Source organism: Vicugna pacos, chromosome 1 (genome assembly GCF_048564905.1).
Source record: "Vicugna pacos chromosome 1, VicPac4, whole genome shotgun sequence".
In the NCBI taxonomy this organism is placed as follows: Eukaryota; Metazoa; Chordata; class Mammalia; order Artiodactyla; family Camelidae; genus Vicugna; species Vicugna pacos.
In genome coordinates, this window is record NC_132987.1 from 90,839,496 (window position 1) to 90,865,949 (window position 26,454).

The window sequence follows — 26,454 nt, forward strand, 5'->3', positions numbered from 1 at the left end:
TGGGTGGTTGCCAAGTCTTCCTTCTGTGCCTTTTGTCTATTATCCCTTTGGTTGGGGGTGTGGCCGGTGTTGTGGTGGCCAGGGCCTGCCCTGGCTATTGAGCTAGGCCTCCTTTTTGTTCTGTGGTTGTCACTGCTCCTGCCCTCACCTTGCTGCGTGAACTCCACTGGCTGTTTTCCAGAACCCTGCTGGTCGCATTCCTGGTCTGTGCTGCTCCCAGTGCGGGCAGGAGAGCGGGTCACGCCCCCTCCTGACGCTGCGTCCCGTGCGCGCTCGTGCATGGTAGCTGGGCGCGTCGCTCCCCCGTTTATTGTTGCTCCCGCGCGCCATCTAGTGTCCAGACTTGGTAGGCGGGCTCGGAGAAAACGGTGGCACCAGCCCTCGCCTCTGCTATGCGCCGGAACTCCTCTCCTTGCTCGTTTGTCTTAGAGGCGCGAGTTCACAGAGGCATGGGGCAGAAGGTCCCCTCCGCCTGGGGCTGTGAACAAGTCTCAGTCCCCCTTATGAGGGTGCGGAGCCCCCAGGTAAGGATTCAGGTTTCGCTGCCACCTCCGTCTGGGAGCCGCGCACAGGAGCCTGGGCGGCTGTGGCTGCACCCCGCCTCACTTCTCCTGAGAACACACCAGCAATGGCGCCCGGGCTGAGGAGACGGAGGCTACGGCGCCCCTCCCCCCAGGGCACACCAGCAGTGTTGTTTGCTTTTTTTTGTTTGTTTATATTTTATGGGAACCCAGGCTGTTCTGACCTGTAAACCCTCCCAGGCACGGCGCACCCGGCACTGTAGTCGCCAGAGGTTGTTTCTGTACACTCGGCGCGAGTCCTCCGCCCGGCTCGGGCAGCCTGTTCCGTCCCTCACCTGCTGCTTTGAATCTAGGGCTGGGGGTCATTTGTGCACGTTGAACCTAGTTCTGTAGGTCAAGGGGTACTCCGTACAGATCCGAGCCTCAGAGGCTCCCCCTCCATCCCGCTGGCCTCTCCGTTGGGGAGCGCTGTTCCTCTTTTGCCACTCCCTCCCTGTGGAAGCGGTCCCACACTGTTTTGCTTTTTCTTCCTTCTTTTTTCCTTTTCTCCTACCAGATTCATTGCGTATTTTGTCTATTGAAGAAGGCGATGTTCTGTCAGAGTTCTTCAGGTGCTCTGATTGGCTGGGAGCGTCCGTGGATGTCACTCTTGGTGGTGTTGGTGGGAGAGTGAGCTACAGGTGCCCTTCTACGCTGCCATCTTGGCCCTTCTTTCCCCGCTTGGAGCTTTTAACTCTCAGACTTGTCCACACTGAGCCTCCAGCAATTTGTCACATAAGTTCAGGTTTTCCTGTCCCAGCACAGGATCCCAGGGTGGTTTCTGCTTGCTGGTCTCTGCTTCAGGTAAGCCATGATTCCTTTATTTTCCTTTCTCACCCTCCAATCATAGAGGCAGTTACTTGCGTATGTCCTCTTGTCTTTTATGAATACAAGATTTGTTGATTTTTAGTCTGTTCAGCTTTTTACTTATTGTTAGGATAAAGTGGTATCTTTCAAGCTTCTTACATGCGTAACTAGAAACTGCAAAACAATACCTATAAAACTGGGGGAAAAAACAAACAAACCTGTGTATCTCTGATGACCCTGCAATCTTACTTTTAGATTTACATCCTAGAGAAACCTTCCTAATGTGTATAAGAGTATATACCCAAAGATGTTCGTTGTAGCATTGTTTATATTTCAAAACACATGAAAATCACTTGGGTACTTCAGCCGGAGAACGGATATAACAGTTTGTGAATATTTTGAATAATACATAGGAGTTAAAAAACTAGTTGTACATGCGTCAATTTGGCTATATCTCAAGAAAAAAATAAGTGAGTAAATCAAGCTGCAGAAGGACTTCATGTAACTTTATTACATCATGTAAACAGTTCCTCTTTGTGTTTATAGAAATATTTATAGCTAAACAAAATATAAATACAAGGATTATAAAGTATTAAATTATGATAATCTACCCACTCCTTACTTCTTGTCACCATGGAGAAATGGAATTAAAATTTTATTGGGAAGAAGGGACTTAGAGTTTACATATAATATTTTATTTTTAAGAAAAATTATATAAAGTCAAAATTGAAAGAAATAATCACTTTTAATTATGAAAGACACATTTTTAACATGGTTTTTACTATATTTTTCTGTTTAATTAAAAATGAAACATTTTCTCAGTTAATATACTCTAATTATAGAAAATTTAAAGTATGATACCCACAGTGCATGGCTCTTGGTAGTCCTTTATAAAGATTGGTTGAAATAAATGATATCAAAATCACAACATGGGGGGTTGGTATTGCTCAGTAGTAGAGTGTCATAGCATACACAGAAACAGAGTTCAATTCCCAGTATCTCCATTAATATAAATATAAATAAAAATAAACAATTTTAAGAACAAAGTGAAAAAAATCACACCATACGATATTGTGTTCTGCATTTTTTTCCTCCTCTTAATAGCATATTATGAGAAATAAAGAGTAGACCTTGGAATTAGGTTATTTTTGTTCAAACACCAGATACATGGATATACAATTTATTTAAACTCTTTGTGCCTCAGTTTCCTCAAAAGTAAAATGAAGCTAGTGAGATTGTATAAAGATTGAATGATGTAATACATATAAAATACTTGGGACAGTATCTGGCACATAGGAAGTTTTTAATATCAGTTAGACTTTGTAATTATGTTAGGCAGTTAGAGCACTGGACGGGGGAGAGGAAAGGGAAAGGAGCAACCCAGAAAATAACAGTACACCTGCACTCAGGTTAAGGGGCTCCAGGAATTTTTTACTTTCTCTAAATGAGGGCCAGCAAAGAAGCCAGCTAGAATCGAATGCTGCAGCTGCACAGTAGAGAGAAGGACCTGACTTGACCCCATGCTCATTATAATGTAATTAACATTGCAGTTTGAGCCCCCTCCCATAGGTTTCTCCATGTGTATCATGGGTAAAAACATGTGTAAAAGAGATGGGCATGCCTGAGTACAAGGCACATGAGCCATGCATCAGTCAATCACAAAAATGCCCCCTAAGCCAGGATATAAAACAGGACAAAGGAGGGGCACCATTTACCTCTCTTGGATTGGCCCGCCTCCAATTCTCAGAGGTATACTATATTTTTCTGACTTTTTACTTCACTGATAAAATTTTCTGTGTATTTCACACTTTCTTTTATTAAAAATTCTTTTATGGGGTTGATTAAGAACCGAGGTAACTTTTATTTTCCTCCTCCTGGTGACAGTTATTTCTCAGGTCATTTAAAATTCTTTGAACATGTCATATGAATGATGTATTATATTCTAGTTTAGCACTATTATACAATACTTTACATGTTACCACAACTTTTCCAGTCCTGAGTTAATGACTTTAATATATATTCCAATTAAGTGTATTTTTACATCATTTTACTTCTAAGATAAAGGTTATAGGTATAGTAATTTTTGAACCATTATGTATTTGAAAATACTTTCTTATTCTTCACAGAGAGAATAAGTTATTAGATCAAACCTTTTTTTCCAGCAAATCTCTGAAATATTGTGCCATTTTTGTAGAATTAATGAGAAATTAATGAAAATTAAAGTATCTAATTTTTGTTCTATTATACATTTGTGCCTAATTGAATGTAAGATATTACATTTTTTAATTCAATTTTTTACCTTGTTTTGTGTCTGAGTGTGCTAAATTTTTATTGATATTTACTGGGACATAATGAAATCTTTATACCAGTCATTTGACTTTTCTCTTTCCATTTTTTGCAAATTTAATTCGATTATTTGTTTGTTGATTCTGTTCCATTTTTTCTTATGGATTCTTATTTCTCTATGGGATTCCTAACATTTATTATCCTCATAATTACTTCCTTTATGGTTATCTTCCTTATAAACTAAAAACTCCCTGAGAGCAGAGATATTATCTCTTTCCCATTATTAACTCCAAAACTAAGTGCTGTGTTTGGAGCAAAGTAGAATCTACCTCTTTCTCTCCCTCCCTCTCTTTTTCTCTCTTTCTCAATATGTGAGGATACAGCAAGAAGGTGTCCATTTGCAAACCAGGAAGTGAGTCCCCCAGCACCTTGATCTTGGATTTCTCAGCTTCCAGAATTGTGAGAAATAAATTTCTGTTGTTTAAGCCACCTAATCTATGGTATTTTTGTCATGGCATCCCAAACAGACTTAGACTCCATTTCAACATTTTATTTGTGGTATATTAATGTATGCATATTAATATATGCCATACATTCTTATGACATTCTGAATTATTTAACTTTATTTCATTGGGCTTAATGAAAAATCATTATTCACATATTCACATTATTAGCTCATATGTTGTATGGAATGAATCTATGCCAATCAACAGGTTTTCAGTGATATATTAGGATCACTAAAAGTGTCCTTTTAGGAATTTAGAGCCACACTCTTGTGCTTTATGTTGGTGATTTTAAAATGGCCCGAGGTATAGTGCTTAAGTGCTATACAATGTTTCTAAACACAAGAGGGCTCTGTGTGTCTTAGGGAGAGAATATATGTATTAGATAAGCACTGTTGGATGTGAGTTCCTTGTTAATGAATCAACAGTATGTATTAAATAATGATGTCTTCAAATAAAAACACACATAAACAAGATTATGAATCAATCCCTTGTGAAAAATGTTGTGACCAGACATAGGAATTTACTCTGTATTTCCCCTTGGGCAAAATGGTTCAGTATTCACTAATTCAACATTTGCAATGAATTTATAGAACATAACCGATACAAAGCAGGACCCTGTAGGGTGCTTCCTGGTACAAATCTTTCCAAGTTCCCTTTTTTTAGTTTGTAGGAAATAGGCTTCATTCAGCCTCCTTGACCTTCCCTGAGTTCCAAAAGACAAATTCAAACAATTGCTAATCAGGGAAAGGAGGGAATGCAGAAACAAAGGAGGAACAATTAAGAAACAATAGGGCAGTCACCTGTTGACATTCAGGTTGTTCCTAAGTCTTGGCTATTGTAAATAGCGCTTCTGTGAACGTTGGAGTGTCTGTGTCTTTTCAAATTGTGGTTTTCTCCAGGTATATGCCCAGGAATGGGATCGCTGGATCATATAGTAAGTCTGTTTTTAGTTTTTAAGGAACCTTCCTACTGTCCTCCATAGTGGCTGCACCAATTTACATTCCCACCAACAGTGTAGGAGGATTCCTTTTTCTCCACACCCTTTCCAGCGTTTATTAGTTGTAGATATTTTAATGATAGCCATTCTGACTGGTGTGAGGTGATACCTCATTGTAGTTTTGATTTGCATTTCTCTAATAATTAGCAGTATTGAGCATCTTTTCATATTCCTATTGGCTATCTGGATGTCTTCTTTGGAGAAATGTCTATTTAGGTCTTCTGCCTGTTTTTTGATTGATTTGTTAATTTTATATGTATATATATATATATATATATATATATATATATATATATATATATATATATATAAAGGCACATGAGCTGTTTGTATATTTTGGAAATTAGTCCCTTGATGGTCATGTCATTTGCAGATATTTTCTCCCATTCTGTAGGTTGTCTTTTTGCTTTATTTACAGTTTCCTTTGCTGTGCAAAAGCTTTTAAGTTTAATTAGGTCCCATTGCTTATTTTTGCTTTTATTTCCACTACTCTAGGAGCTGGTTCAAAAAAAAATGTTGCTGAAATTTATGTCAAAGAGTGTTCTGCCTATGTTTTCCTCTAGGAGTTTTATAGTATCCAATCTTACATTTAGGTCTTTAACCCATTTTGTTTGTTCTTGTATATGGTATTAGAGAATGTTCTAATTTCATTCTTTTATATGTAGCTGTCCAGTTTTCCCAGAAGCACTTATTAAAAGATTGTCTTTTATCCATTGTCTCTTCCTGCCTCCTTTGTCGTAGATTAATTGATGTAAGTGTGTTGGTTTATTTCTGGACTTTCTTTGGGGATTGGAGCTCTCTTCTATGGACTGCTTTCCCTCCTGGACAAAATCTTTGAGCCACTACCCTGGTGCTGGGAGTGAGTGAGGACCATGTTATACTCTTCTCTGAGTGACATCCAATCTAGCGCTTCGTCTATGGATGGAGCAGAAGTCCCAGGTCTCTATGGCTTGCCTCTCTCATTGTATCACCCCAACCCAGAACCCTGGACATGGACAATGAGGATCCCACTATTAGCAGTGCTGTTCCCAAGGTAGAGTTCCATCAACAAGTGGGAACTGGGCAGATGAAGGGAGCCCACTCCTCAGCCACACTGGCACAGAACTTAGCCTCAGCAACAGGTAGCTGGGGCAAGATGAGAAACGCTGATATCTTGCTTATTTTAGGAGAGTTACCCCATGGCTGAGATTTGGATGGAGAATGAGACTATGTTCTTGGCTGTACTGGCTAGAGTGGAGTTTCTGCCTAGCTGAGCTGGGAGGCTGGAGGGGCGATATGGGTCTGGGTTGAAATAACATAGACTTTTGTAGTTCTTATCAACTTTTAGTAGATTTTCTTGAATAAATATTTTTCATTTGGTATATGCCCTTAAGACTATATACAGAAAATTTAAATTATTATTATTTTTTTAAATTTTCACCACTTTCACTATGGTGGGTGTCCTCAGAGTTCCTCATGCTGCTTTAACTGGAAGTGGAACTCTTTGTTCAGGTTCTATAATCTTTTCAACAATAATATAAATGTGTATATAAAACAATCAGAATTATTGTTAATTCTACTGTTTGCACTATTTGTGAAATGATAAGTGGGTCACACATCACATGACATCTATAATGAACAACCTTTGGTAGAGATTGATTTCCTTATCTAGTATTCAAACTTATGCATGCAAGTTACTAGGTACTACTGCCCTTAATAATTATTGGTTCTGTAAATGCTAAGTTTAAATCCTTAAGTTTAAGTTTAAATTCTTAGTTTTAACTAAGTTTATTAGTTTGCCAGTGAATTCTTGTAAGGTATCACAGACCAGATGGCTTCAACATCAGAAATGTATTTTCTCACAGTTCTAGAGGCTGGATGTCCAAGATCAAGGTTCAGCAGGACTGGTTCCTTTAAGGGCTGCAGGGGAAGGATCTGTTCCAAGACTCTCTTTGGCCTGTGGATGGCTGTCTTCTCTCTGTGTCTTCATATCATCTCTACTTCGTTTATGTTTGTGTCCAAATTTCCTCCTCTTGTGAGGACACTATTCCTATTGGATTAGTGCCATGCTAATGATCTTATTTTAATATATTTCTTTGAAGACCATATCCCCAAATAAAGATACTTTCTGATGTGTTATAAACTAGGAATCCAGCATATGAATTTTCAAGGAATATAAAACAGCATATAACGCTATGTGGCATAGGTTATGTTCAGCTGCTACTCTACTTACTTTAAAATAAATTTTAAAAGCACATTGGAAATGAATCTTAGGAAACAAAGAAATATCAAGTAGTTTAATATATTAAAACAAAGTTAGCAGTAAAAACTACACTAACATTGCTAATAAAATTTTAAAATCTCATTGTCTCTGCATTAAAAAATACTAATTGACTTACATCTTAGAGAAACACTTGAAATAGCAATAATGTCAAAGTGTATTAACTATTTAAAATATTTTAAAATATTAAATCTGCAAATCTGGCAGCACAGATCAAAGGTATCAGTCCTAAAACAGTCATAAAGTATGCTATTTAGTTCTTAAATAACTGGTTAAATTTTTAATCTATCAATAAACACATATCTTCTAACATACAAATTTTTTAACACCTTTATTGTGGTATGGTTCCTGTACAGTAAACTGTACATATCTCAGATGTACAATTTGATGAATTTTAAAATACGATTTTAATATATAGTAAGCAACTTTAATTTTAATATGATTATTATGGTCTATGAACACTTTCTAAGGCAGCAAATAAGTCATAAATTTAAATATTGATTTTTTAATGATAGTCTTCAAGAGATATATTAATAATTATTATTTCCCCTTTACTTTCCTTATGTTGTTTGGTGTTTAAATGAATTTTAAAGCATTCTTTGTCTATATTTTCCAAATATCCAGAAAATATATGTATTCCTTTACTGAGAATCTAATAAAATTTTAAAAGAATAGACTTTATCATTGCATGTATTTGGTATATTTTATATTTTCAACATATTAATACTTTCAAAAATATTGACTACAATTACAGCAAAAAAGATTATAGTGCTGACATAAGTCAATGTTAAAACATTTTATAATTGTACTTATGAATGATTACACTTTATTAAAGAAATAAAATGAGCAAATATGTCCATTTTCCAATTGGTAAATTTATCATAAGTGTGTAGGTTTCTTTATGGGCTCTCTATCCTATTCCATTGATCTGTGTATGTGTTTGTTTTTTTTTTTTTTTGCAAGTACCATACTGCTTTGAGTACTGTGGCTTTGTAATATAGTCTAAGTCAGGGAGTGTGCTTCCTACAGTTCTGTTCTTTCTCAAAATCATTTTGGCTATTTGAGGTCTTTTCCTTACAAATATTAAAATTATTTGTTCTTGTTCTGTGAAAACTACCATTGGTATTTTGCTAGGAATTGCAAAATTGAATCTATTACCTTGGGTAGTATGGTCATTTTAACAATATTAATCCTTCCAATCCATGACACGGTATATCTTTCCATCTATTTGTGTTGACTTTAATTTCTTTCATCAGTGTCTTAGGATTTCCTGAGTACAAATCTTTTACCTCCTTACATAGTTTTATTCCTAGGTATTCTGTTCTTTTTGATGCAGTTGCAAATGGGATTGTTTCCTTAATTTCTCTTTCTAATACTTTGTTGCTAGTGTATTGAATTGCAGCAGATTTCTGCATATTACTTTTGTATCCTGCAACTTTATCAAATTTATTGACGAGCTCTAATGGTTTTCTGGTGGCTTCTTTAGGCTTCTATGGATAGTTTCATGTCATCTGCAAACAGTGACAGTTTTACTTCTTCCTTTCCAATTTGGATTACTTTTATTTATTTTTCTTGTCTGATTGTTGTGATTAGGACATGCAGTCATATGTTGAATAAAAGTAGCAAGAGTGAGTGTACTTGTCTTATTCCTATCTTAGAGGAAAAGCTTTCAGCTATTCAACATTGAGTATGATGTAAGCTGTGGGCTTTATTTTATTGGTTGTGTTCCCTCTGTTCCCACGTTCTGGAGAATTTTTATTGTAAATGACATTAAAGTTTGTCAAAAGCCTTGTCTGTGTCTATTGAGATGATCACATGGCTTTTATTCTTCACTTATTTAATGTGGTGTATCACATTGATTGATCTGCAGATATTGAAAAATCCTTGCATCCCTGGGATAAATTCTACTTCATCGTGATGTCCAATCCTTTTGATGTGTTTTTGGATTTGGTTTGCTAATATTTTGTTGAGGAGTTTTGCATCAGTGCTCATCAGTGATATTAGCCTGTAATTTTCTTATTTTGTGATAAATTTTTCTGGTTTTGGTATCAGATGATACTGGCATCATAGAATGATTTTGGTAGTGTTCCTTCTTTTGCAATATTTTTTTTGAATAGGTTGGAAAGGATAGGTGTTATTTCTTCTCTAAATGTTTGATAGAATTCACTTGTGAAAGCATTTGGCCCTGGACTTCTGTTTGTTGGGAGTTCAGTCTTGGGAAAGTGTATATATCTAGGAATTTGTCCATTTCTTCTAGGTTGTCCGTTTATTGATGTGTAATTTTTCATAGTAATCTCTTACAATCTTTTATATCTACATCAAATCTGAATGAGAGACTTGCTGGGTAGACTATTCTTGGTTGTGGTTTTTCTCTTTCATCACTTTAAGCACATCATGCCACTCCCTTCTGGACTGCAGAGTTTCTACTAAAAAGTCAGTGATAACCTTATGGGGATTCCCTTGTATATAACTTGCTGTTTTGTCCTTGATACTTTTAATATTCTCTCTTTATCTTTAATTTTTGCCATTTTAATTACAACGTGTCTTGCTGTGTTCCTCTTTGGGTTAATCCTAACTGGGACTCTCTGCCATTCCTGGACTTGGATGTCTATTTTCTTTCCCAGATTAGGGAAAATTTTAGCTATTATGTCTTCATTTATGTTCTCAGTTCCTTTCTTTCTCTTCTCCTCTGGGACCTCTATAATATGAATGCTAGGGTGCTTAGAATTGTCCCAGAGTTCTCTTAGATGGTCCTCATTTCTTTTCATTCTTTTTTTCTTTTTTCTGTTTAGTGTCAGTGATCAGCTTGCTGATCCATTCCTCTGTTTCATTTAGTCTGCTGTTTATTCCTTCTAGTGTATTTTTTTAACATTTTTTATTGATTTATAATCATTTTACAATGTTGTGTCAAATTCCAGTGTTCAGCACAATTTTTCAGTCATACATGGACATATACACAGTCATTGTCACATTTTTTTCTCTGTTAGTTACCATAACGTTTTGTGTAAATTTCCCTGTGCTATACAGTATAATCTTGTTTATCTATTCTACAATTTTGAAATCCCAGTCTATCCCTTCCCACCCTCCACCCCCCGGCAACCACAAGTCTGTGTTCTCTGTCTATGAGTCTATTTCTGTCCTGTATTTATGCTTTGTTTTTGTTTGTTTGTTTTTTTAGATTCCACATATGAGCGATCTCATATGGTATTTTTCTTTCTCTTTCTGGCTTACTTCGCTTAGAATGACATTCTCCAGGAGCATCCATGTTGCTGCAAATGGCGTTATGTTGTCGGTTTTTATGGCTGAGTAGTATTCCATTGTATAAATATACCACTTCTTCTTTATCCAGTCATCTGTTGATGGACATTTAGGCTGTTTCCATGTTTTGTCTATTGTAAATAGTGCTGCTATGAACATTGGGGTGCAGGTGTCATCCTGAAGTAGATTTCCTTCTGGATACAAGCCCAGGAGTGGGATTCCTGGGTCATACGGTAAGTCTATTCCTAGTCTTTTGAGGAATCTCCAGACTGTTTTCCACAGTGGCTGCACCAAACTGCATTCCCACCAGCAGTGTAGGAGGGTTCCCCTTTCTCCACAGCCTCTCCAGCATTTGTCATTTTTGGATTTTTGAATGACGGCCATTCTGACTGGTGTGAGGTGATACCACATTGTAGTTTTGATTTGCATTTCTCTGATAATTAGTGATATTGAGCATTTTTTCATGTGCCTTTTGATCATTTGTATGTCTTCCTTGGAGAATTGCTTGTTTAGGTCTTCTGCCCATTTTTGGATTGGGTTGTTTACTTTTTTCTTATTGAGTCATATGAGCTTATATATTTTGGAGATCAAGCCTGTGTCGGTTTCATTTGCAAAAATTTTCTCCCATTCCATAGGTTGTCTTCTTGTTTTACTTCTGGTTTCCTTTGCTGTGCAGAAGCTTGTAAGTTTCATTAGGTCCCATTTGTTTATTCTTGCTTTTATTTCTTCTAGGAGAAAATTTTTGAAATGTATGTCAGATAATGTTTTGCCTATGTTTTCCTCTAGGAGGTTTATTGTATCTTGTCTTATGTTTAAGTCTTTGATCCATTTTGAGTTGATTTTTGTATATGGTGTAAGAGAGTGGTCTAGCTTCATTGCTTTACATGCTGCTGTCCAGTTTTCCCAACACCATTTGCTGAAGAGACTGTCTTTATTCCATTGTATATTCTTGCCTCCTTTGTCGAAGATTAGTTGACCATAAGTTTGTGGGTTCATTTCTGGGCTCTCTATTCTGTTCCATTGGTCTATATGTCTGTTTTTGTACCAATACCATGCTGTCTTGATGACTGCAGCTCTATAGTATTGTCTGAAGTCTGGGAGAGTTATTCCTCCAGCCTCTTTCTTTCTCTTCAGTAATGCTTTGGCAATTCTAGGTCTTTGATGGTTCCATATAAATTTTACTATGATTTGTTTTAGTTCTGTGAAATATGTCCTTGGTAATTTGATAGGGATTGCATTAAATCTGTAGAGTGCCTTGGGCAGTGTGACCATTTTAACAATATTGATTCTTCCAATCCAAGAGCATGGAATATCTTTCCATTTTTTAAAGTCTTCTTTAATTTCCTTCATCAGTGGTTTATAGTTCTCTGTGTATAATTCTTTCACCTCCTTGGTTAGATTTATTCCCAGATATTTTATTACTTTGGGTGCTATTTTAAAGGGGATTGTTTCTTTACTTTCTTTTTCTGTTGATTCATCATTAGTGTAAAGAAATGCAACTGATTTTTGAACGTTAATTTTGTAACCTGCTACCTTGCTGAATTCTTCAATCAGCTTTAGTAGTGTTTGTGTGGACCTTTTAGGATTTTCTATATATACTAACATGTCGCCGGCATATCCTTCTAGTGTATTTTTAATTTCAGTTATTGTATTTTTCATCTCTGGTTGTTCTTTACTTTTTAACTCTTTGTTAAACACTTCTGCCTTCTCACCTCTGTGCCTCCATTTTTCTCCTGAGTTCTTTGATCATCTTTATGATCACTACCCTGAACTCTTTCTTGGGTAGATTGCCTATCTCAACTACTTTATGGGTTTTATATTGTTCCTCCATTCAGAACATGTTTCTCTGTAGCCTCAGTTTGCTTAAGTTTTTTGTTTGTTTTTAATGTATCTGGTAGGTTGGTTATGTTTCCTGATTTTGGAGAAGTTCCTTTTGTAGGTGATGTTTTGTATGCCCCAGCAGCACACTTCCCTCTCATCGCCAGGGCTAATGCTCTAGGGGTTCCCCTATGAGGGCTGTGTAGGTCTTTCTGTTGTGATGGGCTGACAATGTGGTTAGCCCCTGGTCTGGTTGGTTGACAGGTCCTGCCTTACGCAGACGTTACTGGCCATTGGTTAGTGAGACCAGGTCATAAAGTGGCTGTCTGCAGAACCCTGGGGTGCCCTGCATCTAATGCTGATTTACTGGTTGCCAGAAGTCAGGGTCCAGGAGATTCTGGGACTATTTCCAGGTACTGTGGCCAGTGCTGGCCTACTGGTGAGCCGAGATGAATCCTGGGGGCTGGTGCAGGGCCCAGGTGTCCCAGATCTGGTATTGGATTGTGGGTTGATGGGGCTGGTTCCTGACACATATGTCTCTGTGGCCCAAGGTGTCTTGAAGCTTATGCTGGCTGGGTAGTATGCAGGACCAGAGCCCAGCAGATCCCAGGGCAGGATCTGGCCTGCTGGTGGGTGGGCTGGGTCTGTAGCTTGTAGTTCTGTGGCTTTTTTGCAGCTGATGTCTGCTTCCTGGTGGGTGAGGCTGGTCCCAAGGCTAAAGCAGGCTTTTTGGTGAGTAGGGCTGGGCCTAGGGAGTGCTGGGGCTGGTACTTGCCCACTAATGGGTAAAGCTGGATTCTATGGTCTCTGGCTGGAGGGTCCTTAGGGTCTCAGGTCTAGTGCTTATGCACTGCTGCATGGGGTTGGGTCCTGGTCTCTCTGGTGGGCAGAGATGTGTCCAGAGGCAGCTGTGTGCACAGGGGGCCTTATGGCAGCCTGTCTGCTGGTGAGTGGGGCTGTGTCCATGCCAAGTTATGTGCTTTGCCTGAGGCATCCCAGCACTGGCCCCTACACAATGCTGAGCCAGACCCAGGCTGGGTCCTAGAGTTAATAAGCTAGAGGGTGGGTTCCGAAATTGTTCATGTAAGCACCAGTGTCCACATGGCCAAAGGTGCTCCTCAGAATGGCTTCTGCCAATGTCTGTGTCTCCAGGTTGAGTTGCAGTTGCCACCTGCCTCTCCAGGAGATTCTTCAAGATCAGCAGGTAGTTCTGACCCAGGTGCTTATCAAATTACTGCTTCTGCCGTGGGTCGCTGAGGGTGTGAGATGTTGTGTCCACTCTTTAATGAAGTCTCTATTTCCCCCAGCCCTCTGGGACTCTTAAATTAAGCCCCACTAACCTTCAAAGCTAATTGCTCTGGAGGTTCATCTTCCCAGTGCAGGGCCCCCTGGCTGGGGAGCCCAGTGTGGGGCTTGGACCTCTCACTCCTTTGGGAGAACCTCTGCAATTGTAATTATTTCCCTATTTGTGGTCACCAACCTGGGGGTGTAGAACTTACCTGTATCACAGCTCTGCCCCTCCTACCTGTCTCCGTGTGGTTCGTTAATATCTTAAGTTGTAGAAGATCTTTTCTGATAGGTTCTGATCTTTTTCATTGATAGTTGTTCTGTGATTTCAGTGTGCCTGTGAAAGGAAGTAAGCTCAGGGTCTTTGTCCCTCACCATCTTGGCAGACCCCCCCAACTCCACAAGATAGAATTTTTTTTATTCCAAGTGCTTTAATAGTTTGCACACAGTTAATGAAAAATCCATATATTTTATTCTAGAATATAAAGTCTATTTGTTCTCCTTTCAATGTTTCTTTAAGACTAAAGTTTAAAAATGTTGGACCCAGAGCCACTCCAAAGTCATTCCAAAGTTTTGTTTTTTATTTCTGTTTATGACAGATCACTATTTTGTGTTTGTTTCAGTTCCCCTTTGGGCTTTGTCAGTAGTGCCAATAACCCTTTGGCTGTAGAGTTAATTATTTTCTCATGATGATGTCATCAATAACCAGTTTACCAGCTTTCCACATCCCAGCTTCTTTAGATTAATGTTAGATTACATGGTTTCAATATGGTAGATGGAATTTGTTCAGTCACTAAAAGCCTCATTTGCTTCATTATTTTAGGTAATGGAATTATATTGTCTCAATAGAGACCATCTGTCTCAATAGAGACCATCGGTCTCAAGGATACCAAGCAATAGAATATGAATGAAAGCACTGATACAAATCCATCTCCCTTCCTGCAAAGTCAGCTAAATTGAGTGGAGATCTGAGCTTATCACCTGTAAATACTTTTATCAATTCCTTAAAGAGTAACTAATTAAATATTAGATAAATCACTTGATATTGCTTGAAACTTTAAGAAATCTTGGTCAATGTGTTAAATGAGTTTTTGGAAACAAGGATTTGGAATTATACAAACTGGATTTCAGAATCTGTCTATGTTACTTAACCGTGTGACCTTGGAAAGGTATTTAACCTCTCTAAGCTTCAGGTTTCACAGTTTTAGAATGGGAATAATAACATCTGCTAGATTGAAGTAGCTGTACAGAGAGGTACAAAGTGAGAGAGGGCTTTGCATGTTTCCTCCATCATCCCTGATCCTGTTTTCCTTCCTGAGGAACAGATACATATTTCCTTTTTAATTTTTAAAAATGCCTAAACAATGGCAACAACAACAGTGATAACTTATTATAAACACTCAGCACTAAATATGTAAGCCCTGTTCTAAATATTTCTAAAAACAAGTCATTCAATAGTAACATTATGAAACAGGTAATAGAATTATTTCCACCTACAGATGAAAACATTGGAGCACAGATTTGTTAAGGAATTTTTCTAAAGTCACATGGATAGTAAATGGCAGATTTGAGACTTAATTCAGCTCTTAACAACCATTTATATGCGACTCAATACTGGTATCCTTTTAATATACATCATTTGTGCTTAATCTTCCTTGAATTTGGTTTTTGACACTTGCAATCAAAATTCTTCTAACATATACCTCATGTATAGTATCTAAAATGCCTTCAAAAAATATCAGAAGCGATCATAGCAGCATCAACTCTGCTAGCATTGCAGGTAGGTGGTGTTGGCACTGGTGGTGATGATGATGATTAAAATTGAGTCATTTACTCTGTGGCATGGTGATATGTGTCAGTGTGTAAGATACTCTGAATTGCTTATAAGCAAGTTTTTATTATGTAAGTTTAAAATGGAATTGAGTGATAAACCAACTAATGTACAACAACAAAAAGGCTAAAAGAGCCTTAGACATAAAATAACTCAATAAAATGAATTCCGATATGAGCGTATGTGTAAGGTATCATAAGACTAAATTGTTAATAAACAACTGGGAACGTGGGCTCATGCATGCAATTCAATTCAATAAGAATTGAATCAATTATGTTTTAAAGTTAAAACTGTTTTCAACATGCATTTTTGCTTAGTTTTCAGTTCTTTATGTTTTCCTTAAATAAATGCAGGAATTTTTATACTCAAGGAGAAATGTAGTATAAATTGTTGCCCTAAATGTGACAACACATTTGCAAGTTATTAATGTGCTTATTAGAGAAACATTCTGTATTTCCTTTGAAAATCTCACAGTGCTTTTTTCTTGTTAAGAAAATCTTCAGCCTTTTGCCTTAAGCATTGCTTCTTCTGAGTGATATAATCCCAAAGAGCATTGGTGATGAACAATTTTAATAGTGTAAAAATACCTTTTTTAAAGGATACACTCCAATAGAAATAATTTCTTTTCTAACAGGCAGTTATTTTTTCTCAGCTTCTTTGGTTTATTTTTCAAGATCAAGACTGTAAATCTTGCTTTGCCTTTGATCCTCTGTGTTTATGGTTATGTAGAGTTTTCGGTCAGTCCAATCAGAGTTCCACATAGATTATCATCTAAAAGCTGCAAAGAGATTATCACACACACAATAAAATACTATGAAGTTAGTTTTCCAGGAGATATGGATTTTGAATCACTGTTTTTTTCTTTGTTTTATTCTCATTCCTCTTTTAAATGTTGGATTATTAAAATTTCTGGGATTTATTAAAATTTCTCGAAGGTAGTTTATTTACAGGTATATCAAAAAATTAGAAAAAATAACTATTATATAATGTACTTTCAAAAATTATATAATCAGGCCAAAGTAAATATCCTTTGTGAAGGTGAGAAAGGATAAATAGGGTATAATGTATTTGTAAACTGAAGTATGTATTAAACATCAGTGTGGATTTCCTCCCTCTCTCTTCACTATTCTGATTTTCCCTTGTCAGCTAGATTCAATACTTACTGTAATTCCTCTCTCTCTCTCTATTTCATCTGTCTAACATTTTTCCTCTGATGGTCCCTCTCGATCTGCTAGAGTATGCAAGAGAACTTTAAAGCGTTTAAAGGATTCTTATAAAATTAATGTGGACTGTGTAATTTAAATAATTTTAGGCCACCCTGAACAAAGACCTAAATAAGCATTAAAATAACTTGATATACTTTACAGAGATATAATCTTCAACCATTATTTCAATATTTACAGCTTCATCCATCTTTTGTAATTCTTCTCAGTCTTTTGTAAAAACCAGTCAAGACTCTGAATAGCTGTGTAAATGAAACAAGTGGCTTAGTAGATACACTCAAACCATCTCACTTCTTCTAGGGTTATCAGTTAAAGTGGTTTATGATGGGCAGGAGATGTTAGCCAGATACGTAATAGTTACATTAGAGAAAGTTTTTTGATAGAGTAGGCAGTGTACATTTGGTGAGGGACCTTTATTTTAAAAAGTGGGAATAATGTCAAATGTTACAATAGTTGGGGAGTGGGGTAGGGTGAGGAGGGCGAACCAGACTTTGTGACTTATATAATTTATCATGTGAATCTGATCCAAGATAACATGCCACCAAGTATCCATGTAATTAAATTGTTTTTTGTATCTCCTTCTTGTGAAACATCAAAGCATCGTGAATTCTCAGTATTTGTTGGTCTGGCCAAGTATATAGTAACTAAATTTTAACTTGTTTTTACATACGCTGCTTTTAATGAAAAGAAGGCTATAAGTCAAATTATATAGCTCACTCTGTTGTACTCCTTGAAAGGACATTAGTAGTAGACCCTATGTTGAAAGAAGAAAAAAGTAGAAAACAATTTTGTGAATGGACTCCAGTCAAGCCACTATTTGAATAATCTCACAGAGAACAATTTCAACTCATGCAAGACCTGCAAGATCAAATACATAGAATTTTCATTACTGAGAGCTATGAGAGGGAGCTTCATTAAGAATGGGGTTCAAAGAAAAAGTGATAAAGATACTCTAAACATGAGTGAAATGTACACATCCAAGAACCTAAAGCCAGTGGAACTGAGAAATGAGGGCTGACTTCTTGTGTATTTACAGTTTTGCATCACACTGCTGTGGAATTACTCCTAGTGTCTTTATTTGATGATGTTATTATAATTAGGTGACAGATTCTGATATGCTGGAAAGATACTATACAAAGGATATGTTTAAAGTAACATCTAGTGAGAGAAGAAATTGTGAACCCCGAGTAATGATAATGGAAAATTATTCAAGCAGCAGTTAAACACTCAGGGATCCTCCTGTTTGTAGAACTGCCTTAGGCCACGTTTAGTTACAGAGGCTATGGCGGCAGACCGGTAGAGAGCAATGCCCCATTTATCCTGCATTTCTGGGTAATGAAGTGTTCCAGCAAAGAGTCTTTTCCCAGAGAAGTCTACCCCTTCAAAAAAAAAGAAATATTTTTATGAAAGCCTCTTTCCAGCCTGCGGTCTTCCACCCACACTTAGGTTTATAACACTAAGACTCTCATCTTCTAACTCTGAAGTAAAGGTTTTTGGAAATCTTTCTAAATAGTTATATTTACCCTTTCTTCTTCAACAGAGTACATGACCTCTAAAGAAAAGAGAATTCAAAATTATTAATGTCATGATTGTTCTAAATTCTTTATTTTTAATCTAAATAACACCCATACACAAAGAAAGAAGTTCCTATATTTTCCCTTCTTTGAGGTTTTTATTTGTTTGTTTGTTTTGAAGAGGACACTGGAGAATCAGCTGCCTGACCCTAGAGCTATGCTTAGAGTGTTTTCTAGAGACCACCCCTCTATGTGAACCTAGAAATGCAAAGTTAGAGAGCTCTTTTGGCTTCCTTATTCTAACCTCCTCATTGCAGGATGAGGATACTGAGCACCGGAGGGGTGAAAGTCTGGCCCATCCATCAGGTATCAGTGCCATCACCATAGCCTACATCAGGGGTTGGAAAACTATGACCAGCAGAAAAAATTCAGTCCCTCTTCTGTTTTTGTAAACAAAGTTTTACTGAAACACAGCCATGTCCATTAGTTTGCATATCATCACTGACTGTTTTCCTGCTATTACTACGGAGTTAATTGTGACAAGGACCAGAGACAGAGACATCTGACCCTTCACAGAAAACATCTGCTGCCTTAAATCAGCCAGTTCACTGTCTAATACTTTTCCTGCTCTTTCCTAGTACACATTATTGATTTGCTGAATTCACCTTATACATAGATGTGAATAACACACAGGGGCCTAAAGAATGTGATGGGGAGACTCATGTGTTAATGCTTTGTCTAAATAATGTCAGTTTTTATAGGGCGGGAACCTGAAGACTACGTTACTTTAAACCACACTACCTTTAAAATACAACACGTCATATTAATTCTTTCCAAATTAATGGAGTAGGAAGGATACAGAGAGTACATCTCTCTTTAATCTTCCTACACCGCATGTTTAGATCATTTAGTCTACATATATGGGTTAATTACTAATAAACCTTGTTACATTGTTATAACAATAAGAAATTTGGTAATACTTTTGTTATGTGGTATGTTTATGAGTAAATATAAATTATACATTCTTTAGAATGAAAACACATATGAATTCATTTATGATTATGAACTCAGGGATGTCTTGCTGAGTAAGTGTCCCTCTCCCCCTCTTGGCACAAACCATCTACACATAAGCCTGGGTAATGAGGAAACTCCGGCTGAAATTCAGAACACTTCAGACAAGTTTTCTCATGCACAAAATACTGCTTTTAATTGGTTCTTAACTAAATTAATTAAGCTGGTATGACTCACTCTCCAGTCACAACTCAACTTGAAAACCACAAAGGAATATGGCTGGCATAACAAAAGCTAAGAGCCCTGAATTACTCCTGATTTTCATATTAACAAGGGAGTTCAGCCTAGAGAGAAAAGGTTAATTTGTTTTTTAATGGGCTTTTCAAAGACGTGATCAGGTCTAGTGTGATAATTTATGGTTAATCATATGTTTAGAGGCAAAAGGCATTAATCTTTTAATATTAGAGCCATTTTGTGTAACAGAAAACAAAGTTCTCTTCATAGTAACTGTAAAAGTCAGGTCAGACTTCCTTTTTCAGCAAAGGGGGCAAATTGACAAGAAGAAAGACATTCTATTTGAACAGTAGTGTGGTAAGAACAGAATGACAGAGCCATTCCCTGAGTAAACCTCATTCACAATCTACCTCCTCCTTGTTTTGCCATGTCTCATGATTTAAACGTATTTCCACTGACTTATGTGTTGGTGGTGCTGCACACTGAACAAATGAGAAAAGTCTGTGTTCTGGACCTTCACAAGCCACATTAAAGAGAAAACAATCTTTCTCAATCCTCTCAGTCCATCTTTACCCCCCAACACGTAACTCCTGGAGCAGAAGTTTGCTGAAGTGAACCACAATTACTTTACCACATTGGAATCTTGCAAAAAAACATTCACAAAGAGAGCCACCAGCTCGGAAAAACAGCATACAACAATGCAAGTCCACAAACTGTGTTCAGGCTTTTATGGGTTTACTTCTGTCCCCTCAAAAGAGGTATTGAATTTCTAACCCCCAGTACCTAAGAATGTGACTTTATTTGGAAACAAGGTTTTTATGCAGGTGATCAGGATAAAATGAAGTCAGTAGGGTGAGCTCTAATCTAATATGGCTGGTATCCCCATAGAAACAGGAGGTTTGGACAGAAAGGCATTCATGTAGGAAAGACAATATGGAGACATGCAGGGAGAAGACAGCCATGTGACCGGAGTGATGCATCTAGAAACCAAAAAATGGTAAGGATTGACAGCAGACAGCAGAAGCTAGAAGAGGAGAGGAAGGATTCTCCCCTAAAACCATTAGGGAGAGCATGGCCCTACTGATACCTTGATTTCAGACTTCTACCTTCCAGAATTGTGAGGCAATACATTTCTGTTGTTTTGAGTCACTCAGTTTTTGATGCTTTGTTACAGCAGTCCAAGGAAGGTTATACAGGACATTAGCCACAATCATTGTCTTCCATGGCCTGGTCAGAGTACTTCAGGAAAAGAGTCAGGAAGACAGAAGGAAATAAACAGTGTTATATTGTGTGAGATGCTCACATTTTAGAATTTCAAAATCAATCTCATGTGGCTGGAGCAGGAGTGCAATTTCAGAGATGCGCGACCATCCCGTTTTGTGCGTCCCCTCACACTGATCAGCCTTTACAAATCCTAACCCCCTGGTGGACGTTCTGCCATAGAGACTTCCACCTCTTATGAGTAGGTGGGAATACATAAAAGCTCAGATATAAGGCTGTGCTTTTTCCCTTGCTAAATGGTAATGTTTAACAGGGTTGGTACACACACACAGATGGTACAGGAATCTGGTCGTAGAAGCTCCAACTTAAACAGCTTCCATGTAAGAGTTGTGTCCCAGAGAATTGACATTGGAAGAAATTATTGTTGATAGGGACTTTAACAGATGTGAAAGAATCTTTAACCTTATCCTGTTCAACCCTTTGCTCAACACTGCGGGGTTTTTTATGCAATGGAAATGCAATTTAATTTGGCGACCATTGCTCTGGCACTTTTCCTTTAGAACTGCTAGGACGACTGGACCACACCCAGGGATGCAGCTCCATCCTAGGGTCTGAGGTTGGCTGATCTACTAAGTTTCACCTTCTCACTCATCTGGGCCCAGTTTCAAGCCCTGACTTAGTTTAGATTGCACATTCTTAGCTCCACAGAACTTATTTTATTTTCTCCTCATTTAATTGTGTCTAAGTCTTCAACCAAACCAAATGAGTTAAATAATAAATGGCAACCAAAGCCTTCTTCCGTATCTGCTGTGTTGCCTTATCACATTCCTATCATCCCAGTCACGTATCAGCTTCAAGTTACCTCCACTACCATAAGATGAAAAGCAAATCATTTATCCTCAATGTCAAGTCAGTTCTTGATCAGCCTCAAATATTGACTTTCTCTTCCTTTATCTCTCTTCTAAGAAAATTTGCTAAAGATCTCAGTTTTCTTAGGTACAGCCTCACCTCTGCATCCTTTCATTGTGTCCTTTTTCTGAAAACCTCCCACCTCCCCTCTTGAAGTCCATATACTCATCAATTAAATAACAATTTAGACCATTATGATAATGAAGGAGAGAGCCCAGATTTTATCCAACTGTTAACTTTATCCTGTTCCAAGGCTGGAGGCTGCATACATGTCAATGGCATTTGTACACAGTACCCAGCTAAATGTCAGCTATGACTTAATGTAATTCTAGTACCTAATCTAGGAAAAAATAATATATAAGGGATGTCTTTGAGAGAGAACTTATTGTACATTTCAAGCAAGGGAGACGTTTTGGGGAGACGTACATGAAATAGAGAGGAAGGAGACACTAATTAAGGTATTTAAATTTTCCAGATCAATCCTAGATTTCAATAGGATGACAAATAAGACTGTCAGACCTCTTTGTATCTATTTTTCAGAGTAGGTAAATAATTACATGTAAATATATTTTAAAATGTATACAAGTATTTGAAAGAGACCATTATAAAATATTCAAATATATAGGTATATAAATTCATAATTTTCAGAGCACTTTAATATAGTGAGTTTATTTGTTCCTTTCATCTAGTCTGAAAACTGTCAAATGGAAAAACTGCGGCTTCTAGAGAGAAATAACATTCCCAAAGTCCCATGGAGCCAAAAAGTGGTTGAATCAAAATTCACATTCAGGACATCTATTGACTCAATAAACATTAATTTAGCAGCTACTCTGTGCTAGACTTATGCTCCGGGCAGACCAAGAATTTTCTTGTTGTATCACTATAGCTTTGAAGCACATGCTCTAAATAAAATTGAAAGACAGTATCTTTTAAAGTCATTGTTGAATTATTATTTCTTTTAAAACAGTCTCACAAATTTTTTGGTTTAGTCTTTAGAATCTTATGAAGCTCAAAAAATACAATCCAATAGCATTAGATGGCTATTTCTGAACACCACTGACCATTAGTGCATTTATTCGAAGTGTGGAATTATAGCATCTTCTCTAGATAAATTTTTGTCTAGGTATTAATAAACATAAACAACATTACTCCTAAAATGACTTTAACTTAGAACATCTGTACTTTTCTAGTAGAATCCACAGGCAAACTCATAATTTGATTTTGTAACCCAAACTAAAGCATCCTGTTTTGTTTTATGTAAACAATGTCAATAACTGACAGGAGATACGTATCAATAAGTTTCTTGTCAACTAAAGTTAAAAAGAATCACTTGCTTGTTATCTGTAATCCAAGTAGAATGTTTGGGCACAAAATCTCTTAAAGTACTTTGCTTAAAATCTTTACTTAAAATCTAACTGAATATGTTGGGCCCATTCAGGACAGCTTTGTAAGTTGCCTTAACCAGGAAACAGGAAAAATATGTCAACTCTAGGTAATTTCAATTTTTGTTATAACCAAGCCAGCTTTTCTTGTTATTCAGTGCTCAGTGCCCTGCTTTTCTATCTTTGCACAAATTATCTGTCCCATAGACATCCAAAAGCTTTTAATAATCTATGGGTTGAAACAGTCCATGGATATTTATTTTTATTAACCCATTCTTTCACTCCAGTCTCCAGTGCACTCACTAGGCTGTTGGCTTTTTAATTCTGTAGTATTCTGACTCCATAAACCCACAGAGCTTGTGGTACCTTTCAGTACCATTCTGCTATCCAGGAGTGTGGCTTTGAAATGCGAAAGCTTCCTAGACCTCCAGATAATAATGTGATGGGTAGAGCCAGCTGATTGCTCAGGCCAGGCTTTACTGGGGAGTTACATCTTCATAGATACACCATGACCCAGCTTTGCTGGTTCAGATGCTCACTTTTGTCAGTGTATCCAAGTGTGACCATTCTCTGATTCTCATTGATCATGTTTAAGAGACTGATTTATAAGCCAGAATGCTGATAATTTACAGCTGGGTAGGAGAATTTGGCATCAGCTCACCACAGTTCTTTCCAAGTAAGTAGGTATATTCAGATAAATAAATAAAGATCAGGAGGTGAACACTGTGTTATAGAAAAGGAGTAGAATATTTTTAAAGGATTTCTCTATCCTAACTGAAAATAACTTGCTTCCACTGCAGAGAAAGTTTAAAGGAAAGAGATCAATCATGAGAAATACAATCTTTCTTGAGGACACTAAAGAAACTAACAAAGCTCTAACTCATTATCCTTCAATACCCCATCCTTCTGTTGTATTTAACATTATATTTCTTCTTTTTCTTTTAAGACACAAGATACATATTTATTTCTGTTGTCTAATTTTTTCAAGTCATGATAGAAAAATCTCATTAATTTTATAAAGAAGTTATGTCCAAATTATAGCATGAATTATTTCTGTGTTTTCTCAAACACCTGATTCTAAATATTAGTTCATTTGTTCATTCACCTTTGTACATTCATTCATTCAAAAATAGCATAGTGTGTCTTCTTAGCTTCAATCAAAGAGAATATATCTTCTCTCTAAATTTTAATTCAATTACTATCTTTAGCAACTTCTTTGAATAATTAGTAGACCTACTTTGTAATTCAGGTTTGGACTTTCATTCTTTGCAGTCTATTGTGGCCTAAGTCCCTGTCCTACATTTTGTTTTTATCATGGAGGATGTTTCTGGAACTATGAGCTCTCAGTTTCCTGTCATTAACAGCAGGAAAATGAAGGCTTCAGTCATCCCTCAGACACAATTCTAATATGAAACATGAAATTCTCTACTCGCTCTATTCCTAGAGTTAAGCCAAAGAGATCGATAATATCATGGAGTTAATTAGCTTTGAGGCATGAGCTATAAATTCCAAAACATGATAATATACATCGCTATAAAATCACAGAGAATTTAAGTTTTCTCAAGGATATAGAATCTGGTGATTCTTCTAAATTTCCTGTCTTCTCTGTTCTCACAATTGTAATTATTTTTCAGTATTTATGAATATTCTATTTTAATTTTTTTTAGGTAAATGAAACATATTGAACTTGACTTTATCTCCCAGAGTCACATTGATGCTTTGTAAATGTAGATAAATACAAAAAAGTACATATTTGGCCAGTTTTGTACCACTGTTTCCAGCAAGATGATCAAAGTCAAGTAGTAATGTATTCTCTTGACCTTGATGTGGTTACAAGTAGATCGTCTCTCCCTTCAGAAGCATTAGAGTATGATCGCTTCTTCTTCTTAGGATGAAAGTTTGAGTCATTGTACTCACCACGTCAGGGTAAAGAACCAGACATGCTGCTGAAGAGAAAATTAAGATTGACTTAAAAATCAGAACACATTCCAGTATAGCTTGACTGTCACTCTGCACAATATGACATTTGGCCTTAAACCATCAACTTTGGAGATCTGGTGTGGTGGTTAGTTTCAAACTATGGCTTCCTAAGGAGGTTATTATGATAATGAGATCATGAGGGATATAACAACAAGTAATTAATTATATTGAGATTATGCTTTCTAAAAATAGCTAATACATGAAATAATTATATTACATGGTGGGGAGGTACGTTTTTATCTGTTTCAGTGAAACCTAGTACACAAATGCATTCACTTATTAATGAAGTTAAGTAATCAGCACTACAAACCATTCCTTGCTTACCTCTAACAATAAGAACCTTAAGCCCATTAAACTATGATTCAACTTAGAAAAATTTTATTCATGTAGTTATTTTTAGAAGTATATCTATTTCATTAATATAATTTACAAATGAATAGAAAACTGCTTGTCTGTGATGTTCCTGGTCTAGTTTTCCTTTGCAGTTATACAAATCTCTGATTAACACAGAACAATTAATAAATTTTCTTTGTTTTATCTCTTTTGGGGGAAACATTGGGATTTATAAATACAACTATCAAGAAGGTCACAAGTGATAAATTGCAAAAAGAGAGCTATATTTTAGGCTTGCAGTATTCTTCTGAACTATTTTGTCCCAATCGATACTAGTCTGAAAGTTCATGTGTCTGGTAGAAAAAAATGTGCCTACTGAACCTGCTTCAGAAGAGGTAACAGAATTATGATTGGATTTCACTAGTGCTCATCACTTATGCCCCAGAAAAACGAGCAGAAGATATGGGGACACCTTGTCTTTTAAGGTGTCTCTGATTTGTGCCATTGGTGGTGCCAGAACACATCTCTATGTGTGCCCACAGGACAAAATAATACAGACTACTTGAATGTTTAAAGAGAGAAACTGATCTCGGCAGTAAGAGAGAGAAATTCAGTGGGTGTGTTTCATTTTGATGAGTATTGTCTTTAGGTGGGGACTAGAGAAGAAGGTAACTTCTGTCTTGAAAAATTTACTCTAATTACTTTCAGAACCAAAACAGTCGTTGACTTAGTCTCTAGTCAACACTCATAGAATGCCTACTGTGCGTCCAACACTGGCTATGCAAAGAGGATGACATGGTGGGTAAAAACAGCCATGCTGAAAATAAAATGATCGAAGCTTCTCAAAAACATTGCATCTCTGAATCAATTTTTACTATTTTTTAGGAATTACTTAGTTCCTGGGCTAATTTCAAATTTTAAAAAGGCCCTAGTTCAAGATTTGTAAAGCTATAATCTGTGAATGAAGATAAATACTAAATGTTCTACATCCTTAGATCAAAGAATATTTTTCTAACAGCGCTGGGATATGAATGACA

The 26,454-nt window shown here is 36.9% G+C and overlaps 1 protein-coding gene across 1 annotated transcript in view; it reads left to right on the forward strand.

Annotated features, from left to right (window-relative positions):
• The first annotated feature begins 392 nt into the window (after window positions 1–392).
• The window catches only part of LOC116277674 (uncharacterized), a 294,446-nt gene continuing 268,384 nt past the window's right edge, over window positions 393–26,454 (forward strand). Inside the window, exons 1-3 of the mRNA XM_072970829.1 lie at window positions 393–524; window positions 735–882; window positions 1,078–1,364. Of these exons, the coding sequence (XP_072826930.1) occupies window positions 393–524; window positions 735–882; window positions 1,078–1,364 (567 nt within the window). The remainder of the gene's footprint in view (window positions 525–734; window positions 883–1,077; window positions 1,365–26,454) is intronic.